General features: G+C 52.0%; 1 protein-coding gene across 1 annotated transcript; it reads left to right on the forward strand.

Moving 5' to 3' along the window:
* Positions 1-918: 918 nt before the first annotated feature.
* On the forward strand, positions 919-7,624 carry CXCR5 (C-X-C motif chemokine receptor 5). The gene is made up of 2 exons (XM_054997719.1): positions 919-983; positions 6,376-7,624. Exons 1-2 carry the CDS (start codon positions 945-947, stop codon positions 7,546-7,548), a joined length of 1,212 nt encoding a protein of 403 aa, XP_054853694.1. The 5' UTR covers positions 919-944; the 3' UTR covers positions 7,549-7,624.
* Positions 7,625-7,840: the final 216 nt, after the last annotated feature.

Genomic DNA, 7,840 nt, shown 5'->3' on the forward strand with positions numbered 1-7,840 from the left:
GACTTTTGGACCAAAATATGTACTGAGATGTCTTTGATACTTTGTTATAATGTTGCAAAAAATCCAGAAATGTTGTTATTATCATTGCATTTGGAAGATGTTAATAGAAATGATAAGATATTGTTATATGATATCAGCAGCTAGAATAATATATGCTCAGTACTGGAAGAGAGAAGAAATACCTGAAATTGAAGAATGGACAAGGAAATTGTTGTACATGGCTGAAATGGACAAACTAACAAGAAACTTGAAGGAGCAAGATCCAGAAGCATTTTTGGAAGATTGGAAAAAGTTGAAAAAATACATGGAAAAGAAATTGGATGTTAAGGGACAATTATGGTCTTTCGAGGGGTTTTAAAGAAATTTAGTAAGATAAGATATAATTAAGATCTTTACTAATAATAAGAAAAGAACAACTTTAGTATAGAAATAAAGTATTATTAATAACGGGGGGTTGGAGTGCTGTTGGAAGTCATTATTGAAAAGGGGGGAGGGGAGGGGAGGGGGTGGGGAAATATACACAGGGGAACTGAAATGGAATGTATCTGTATTTGAAATTGATTATATATTGACCCATCCAATACAAATCTATTTAAAAAAAAACATTTTCCAAAGGGATGGGAAGTCCGCGGCGCAAGAGTCCCTAAACTGAAACACTGCCGCTCCTGCCTCACCTGTCTCAAGGGGGGCTCCATTTATCCTCACGAGGTCCTTGCCCGGTGGGGGGGGGGGAGAGAGCCTTGGCAGCTTTATCAGCTGCTCCTGCTCAAATGGGGCAGGCTTAATTTGAGCAACCTAGACAGGAAGACCCATTTAAAGAATTGTGTGGCAGCATTTTGAAAGAAAATTTGCCTTGTAAATCACAGGACGAGGGTTTGTCCTGCTACTCAAGTCTTTTCCCTTGATGAAGCCCTGACAGGCAGCGTGTGGCTGCATCCCAGAAGATGGCAGAGTACAGCATCCTCCTTCCGGACATGGACATGGTGAGTTGGAGCAGTTCTGATGCAGTTACCGTGTGTGTGGGGGGGGGGCAAGGGATGCTCTCATGGGAGTCAGGAAAAGGGGGCCTCTCAGAGGGTCTGAAGGAGACTCCATGTGCTTTGAGCACGTTTAAGTTTCTGGGCAGATGCTTCAAGCAGAACTTGAGGGCAGAAGGCGGCACTGGGGGAGCTGTGTGGTTTGTGTTTTCCAGGGGATTCCCGAGGTTCACTATCCCAGAACAGGCTGCTGCAAGGGCTGTGCTGAGGAGCCCGTTGTCTGGCTCAGGAAACGTCTCATGCAGCGGAGCCAGAGTGTCCTGTAGTGCCTTCAGGGCAACTACCCAAGGATTGCCAGAACTAAAAGGACGTCTGTGAGTCTTTGTGGCACTGCAGGATTGTCGGTGCTCTGGCTGTAGGGAAATGCAAGGCTCGCAGGTGGCCCTGGCACCTGGCTGCTCTTGCCCTGCCCACTCGGCTGCCGTGCTTTCAGTGGGCAAAGACCTGGTACTTGGCTGTGCCTTCAGACTGGGCTAGTAAACTTCAGCAACTGGGATTTCTGACATGGCTTCCCAGTGTCCGGAAACGTCCTGCTTGCCGGCCGCAGTCCTCAAAGCCAGGCCAGACTTCCTCCTCATCTGCCTGGAGAGTGCAGTGGCAGCCGGGAGCCAAAGCAGCCAGGGGGTGAGGGCGAATGTAAACGGGGCTATCAAGCTCTTGCGGGGCTCCCAGCGCCAGGGGCCATTCTTCAGGCCTGGCTTCTTTCCACTTCCCCTGCTTCTGAGCCCCCAGGAGACAGCCTGGCCACATTCCGGCCACTGAGCTCCCATGGCTGGTGCATGCCACAGTCTGGTGTCCACGGCCTTCGAAATGCACACGGGAGATGCCTCCCGAAGGAAAGTGGCAGTTCTCCCTTGGCCCAGTTGTGGGTTGCCCCTCAGTGATGGTGGTGGCCAGCCAGACATGGCTGAAATGTCAACATGGCCCCTCAGAGGCAGTTGGCATAGCCACATGGAGCGAAGCACGGTGCGTAGGAGCACACGAGTGTGGGTGTGTGTTTGGGGTGCCATGGTGGCTGGGAAACCACACAAGGAGTGCAGCAAGTTATGGGGGACTGAGCCCCAACCAGATCACACAGAGCAGCTGCAAGTAGGAGTTGGGCGGGTCCCCGCAAGAGGAAGGCGCCATCTGTCGAGGTGGTTCCCCAGGCACTTCACAGCTCGTGGGGCTTCCGCTGCAGGCAGGACCACAGCCCCAGCCCCAGGGGAGACAAGAGGGCTGCTCTCTCCCACCCTACCCCCTGCTGGGCTCCAGAGAGCCACTGGCCCCTCCCTTCTTTCCCCTTCTGATAACGTGATGGCTAGGCCAGGACCCTCTGGTAGCCCTGGAGCCCCGTGGCATGGCCGAAGGGACACTCTGCCAGTACTGAATGGAAGATGGAGGAGGAGGAGGCGGCTTCCACGGGGCTCAGAATGCAGTGCCACAAGCCCCAGAAGAGTTCCACAGAGGTCCTAACTACTTGCTCAGAATTTTCATTCAGTTCAGTGGACTTACTCTGACAAGAGCCGCATTTAGACACGCAGGACGCAGCCTCCTTGCTTAGGGCCCTCTTTCCAGCCCCTAGGAAAGCCACAGCCGTCTCCCGCTGCCCATCCCCAAGGGGAGTGCCTTTGTCTTCACAGCCCTGGGCTGGTTTCAGGAAGAGAGGAACAGGAGCTGCAGGCATCAAGGGCAGACCAGCCCAGGGGGTCCTCAGGTGACGGAGGGGGCAGCCTTCTTGACCCCACCCACTCCTGTCCCCATGCAGCACCCTTGTTGCTTTGATATGGTGAGGCGGGCGGGGGGGGCAGAATCCAGTTTAATTAATTGCTTCCTGTTCCTGGGAGCAATCCAGCCATTCTTGAAAGAGTCCTAAATCATTGAGGGTGGGAATTGCAGACCAAAATAGCTTATTTTCTATAAAGGTAACAGTGCTATCCTATAACAGAATGGTTCAGGAAAAGGGACTACAAACAATCTCTCTTTAATTTAGGGTTTACTCCCTGTTTGTAGCATCGTCTGGGTCCAGTGGCACCTTAAAGACCAACTAGATTTCCAGGGTATGGAGCTTTCCAGACTCAGAGCTCCCTTTGTCAGCTTTGACTCTTGAAAGGTCATACCTTGGAAATCTAGTTGTTCTTTAAGGTGCCACTAGACCCCAAATCTTGCTCTTCTACTAGACTCACACAGCAACCCACTTGAAATTATCTTCTTGTCACTGCAATGTTTTCTACAGAGGTAATACCATTCCCTGCACTGCATCTACCCTCTTGATTATGTCTAACCTGCCACGTGCATCCAGATGTCTGTAATCTTGGTCCTAGTACGTTGCTTCCTATACGTCCCATCATAGCGATTGCATCAATTTACATTGTGTAGTCCACTTTGGGTCTCAGTGAGAAAGGCGGGCTATAAATATAGTAAATATGTTTTATTTGGGAGATGGTTGTAATTATGATTTTACAGTCCAGAATACTAAAAGAAAACAAAACAATCCATGTGGCTGCAGGCAGTAGCAGTAATGAAGACCTCCCCCTTCTCCACATACCTCAGAGGAGGAAGGGGTCCCTTCTAAGAGGTCACCCTTCCAGCCTGACGCCCTCCAACCTTGAGACTCTGAGTCTCCACAACAGCAGAAGAGCTGTCTGCACATGAGCCGTGACGGTTCCAGCAGGGCCCGGAACGTTTCATCCACATTTCCCCGCCCCCCCTCTTCTCCAGGTCATCAACCCTTGGCTCAGGGGAGTGAACCTGTCCCCTGAGAGCTCCACACATCAAGCACACATACACACTATTTCTGTTCAGTTGGCAGATAATCCTGCATGTGGCACTCTTGCAAAACACAGGCTTGGGGATCCCAAGTCTCCCGGTGGGGGCAGGGGGGGGGTCCCCACTCCCACCCTCTGCCCCCCCCACTCTCCTGGCTGACAGGGGGGGCAGGGAAGGCAGGGGAACAGGCCTCCTGGGAGCACTCCTGGGGCACGGTGACGTCACTCCCAGTAGTAAAGAAGAGCAAGAGTCCAATAGCACCTACAAGACTAACGACATCTGTGGTAGGGGAGGAGCTTTCTCTGAAGAAGTATCTGAAGAAAGGAGCTGTGGCCCATGAAAGCTCCTGCCCCACCACAATTTTTGTTAGTCTTGTAGGTGGTGCTGCTGGACTCTTGTTCTTTTCCACTGCTACAGACTCACACGGCCACCCATCTTGATCTAACTCCCAGAAGCGGCATCATCGCCCCGCCCCGCGAGCGCTCCCATGCTTTGCAGCAGGCCAGGCGTGTGCGCACGTGCAAGCAGCGACATAAAGAGTGAGTGCCTGGTCTCCCCTCCTGCTGGGAGGGTAAAGGGACCTGGCCACCCTACTCTGAGTAGCCGCCTCATGCTTTGCTGCTGTTTTGTCTCCATAGCTAGTGTGACAGTTTGAAACGTTTAGGGATGAGAAGGGGGCTTACCTGAACCCTGAAGAAGGTGGTTCCTCACCTGCAAACTACACTCGTGCAGGAGCTTCCCTCACTGGTGTGTCCCACTGCCCCACGAAACTCCGACTCTACCCTGGAAGTTGCTGCCGGGCTTCTTGGAGCCTTGACTCTGACGGACTCTGCTTCAGTGGGGACTTGGTGTTGACACAAAGGGCACACTGAGGCTGAAGCCAGCCAAAAAGGGCCAGAGAATCTGCAGAGGCATCAGATCTCTACCCAATAAAGGATCTGGGCTGGCCTCCACGCCCTGCAGCCCACCCCCACATCTGTAAAACCACGCGCACTGGCCTTCCCGGCTTGCCATAGTCTGTTAGCAACAGCGGTTTCACCTTTCACTTCAACTTGGCTCTCGTTCAAGACCAGTTCTGTTAAAGCTTTTCTCCTGATGTCACTTGTGGTTACAGCCTGGTGATTTTGTGCCATTTGGGAAGGGGGGGGGTCTGCAAAACCAATCCTAAGGGGAAAGGTTGCAGGAACTGTGCACATTTAGCCTAGAGAAGACGGAGTGGGACCATGGTTGAACTCTTCAAATGCCTGAAAAGCTGCCCCATGGAAGCGTAATGTTACACAAAGCCACGGAAAATCACGAATAGCGACAACCAAAGACAATTATCATGAATCCTAACAAAGTTAATAATAACCAACTCACTACAATCAGTTTCTCAATTATTTTATAGTTTAGCCAACAGTTGCAATCACAATGCCATTATTACTTTACAATATAATTCTTCAATTGATGTAATTATACGCAGACCTTATATCTGAACCTATACATGAAGTGCTAAAGATACATACATATAGTAGATGATAATTCCTATGACCAATACACCAAGGGCACCATATCCAAAGGTAAAGTGATTAATCTTTCAGTTGCATGTACCGAGGAAATGTGAACTATGTAGGTCTAACGTCCATCTTTGATAAAGAGCCAGAAACGGGACCTTCTCAGCGAACCGGTCAGCCCATTAGATGGTCGACTCTACTCTGCACAGACACACCTATACCTAGGCCGTTTCCAGACGGCTTACCTGCCTCCGGAACGTTGCGCCATCTTGCGGGGAAAACGCGAAATATCGCATTTTCTCACGCGAGTTTTGCACGACGTCGTGCAAAACTCTGGAAACGGCCCTAGTCATGACCTGTTGAACTTATTGGACTAAACCATATAACTGGTTCAAGTGACTCCTTGTGCAATATATGTATTGGTCATAGGAATTATCATCTATTATATGTATTTTTAGCACTTCATGTATAGGTTCAGATATAAGGTCTGCGTATAATTACATCAATTGAAGAATTATATTATAAAGTAATAAGGGCATTGTGATTGCAACTGTTGGCTAAACTATGAAATAACTGAGAAACTGATTGTAGTGAGTTGGTTATTATTAGCTTCATTAGGATTCACAATAATTGTCTTTGGTTGCTCCATGGAAGAGGGCAAAGACTCCCAGAAGGCAAGACTAGATGTGAAGGGGTTAAGCAATAGGAGGGGATATTTGGGTAGAAGTTTCCTAATGGTAAGAACAGTTATGAAGGGGGGCAGACTGGGGGTTAGCTGGAAGTTTTGACGCAAATGACCGACAGCCATCCATTGGGAATGCTCTACCTGAGGTTGGGCTAGAGGACCTAACAAAGCCCCTTCCAACTCTAGGAAGCTATGAATCCAAGCACCACTTCTGGGAATAGTCCAGGAGTCTGAAAGGCAAGTTTTACCGTGCAAACATGGCCAAGATCAGCGGTATGCTCTCCCCCCCCCCCCCATGGCAGCTCCTCTCTCTTCTGCTGCCATCACAGAGAGGTGAGACAGGGAATCAGTGTGGCACGGGGGTCCCTGCCGTGCAGGGGCCTCACCCTGCAATGCCTCTCTCTCCCCCCAGCCCTTCAATTACAACGCATCAGACAACAACTCAGCCTATGACGATGACTACCTGTGCTCTGAGACACAAGACGGCCGCCAACACCCCCTGAAGAAGCTCTTTGTGCCGCTGGTCTACCTGCTGATATTCGTGCTGGGGGGGCTGGGCAACTCCCTGGTGCTGGTGATCATCTGGCGCTATCGCCACACCCGCACCACCACCACCGAGCAATTCCTCTTCCACCTGGCCTTGGCCAACCTCCTGCTGGTGCTCACCTTCCCCTTTGGGGTGGTGCAGTGCCTGGCCGGCTGGGTGCTGGGGACTTTCCTCTGCAAGGTGCTGAGTGCCATTAACAGGGTTAACTTCTACAGCAGCAGCCTGCTGCTGGGCTGCGTCAGTGTGGACCGCTTCCTGGCTGTGGTGTATGCCGTGAGGACCTTCCAGAAGCGACGCGGACTGTCCGTCCACCTGACGTGTCTGGGGGTTTGGCTTCTCTCCCTCCTGTTGACGCTGCCCGACTTCCTCTTTACAGAGGTCTGGCAAGAGAGCAGCAACATCAGCTTATGCCACTTCCAGAAGGACGGAATCCACGGCAGCAACGCATGGCTGGCCACTCGCTTCCTCTACCACATTGTGGGCTTCTTCCTGCCCTCTGTGCTCATGTGCTACTGCTACACAGCTATTGTGCGGGTGCTATGTAGGTCCCAGCGCCTGCAGAGGCAGAAAGCAGTCAAAATGGCCATCTTGGTCACAGCGGTCTTCCTGCTTTGCTGGAGCCCATACCACGTGGTCATTTTCCTGGACACGCTCACCAAACTGGAGCCCAGCGGCTGCGGAATGCCGTGGCTGAATACCGCCACAATCGTGAGTGAGATGATTGGCTACAGCCACTGCTGCCTTAACCCCATCCTCTATGCTTTTGTGGGCGTCCGATTCCGCCACGATGCCTGCCGGCTTTTGCACGACTGGGGCTGCTTGAGACAAGCCACCCTGCAGGAGATCCTGGGCCCCGGGAGGACAGAGAGTACCACCGAGACAGAGGTCACCACCCCCGTCTCTCGGCAGCCCTCCTCGCCCTGCACGCTGAGTCTCCAGGCCACATCCCCAGACGCGTCTGGCCCCCCCTTGCTTTCTCCCGCAGCCCCGGTGAGCCACAGGTCCCAGTGGATTAGCGGGGACCTGGCTCGGCCCTAGTTGAAAGCTTGCCCAGAAGGTCGCTGAGCAGTGCCCATTTCACAAGCCACATGCTGCCGTGGCTGGCCCCTCACCCCGTTTCTGCTCCCCCAGCCCTGTGTGCCTCGAGGGCTTAGATTCGGCCTTTGCCTAGTGCTGCAGAGGCTTTTGACTCCCTCGATGCCTTTTGCTTTTTACTCCCTCGATGCCTTTTGCCCACGTTATCTGCCCTGGGGATGCAAAGCCCCCAAGCTGCTCCTCTGTCCTTAAGAATGGGGGCAATTGCTCATCATGAATGGCTTTTCTGCGTGGG

This window comes from Eublepharis macularius, chromosome 14, assembly GCF_028583425.1.
Source record: "Eublepharis macularius isolate TG4126 chromosome 14, MPM_Emac_v1.0, whole genome shotgun sequence".
Lineage (NCBI taxonomy): Eukaryota > Metazoa > Chordata > Lepidosauria > Squamata > Eublepharidae > Eublepharis > Eublepharis macularius.

Coding starts and splice junctions, on each gene's coding strand:
- CXCR5 (XM_054997719.1), top strand. CDS start 945: ATGGCAGAGTACAGCATCCTCCTTCCGGACATGGACATG. Junction 984..6,375: donor TCCTTCCGGACATGGACATG/GTGAGTTGGAGC, acceptor CTCTCCCCCCAG/CCCTTCAATTACAACGCATC.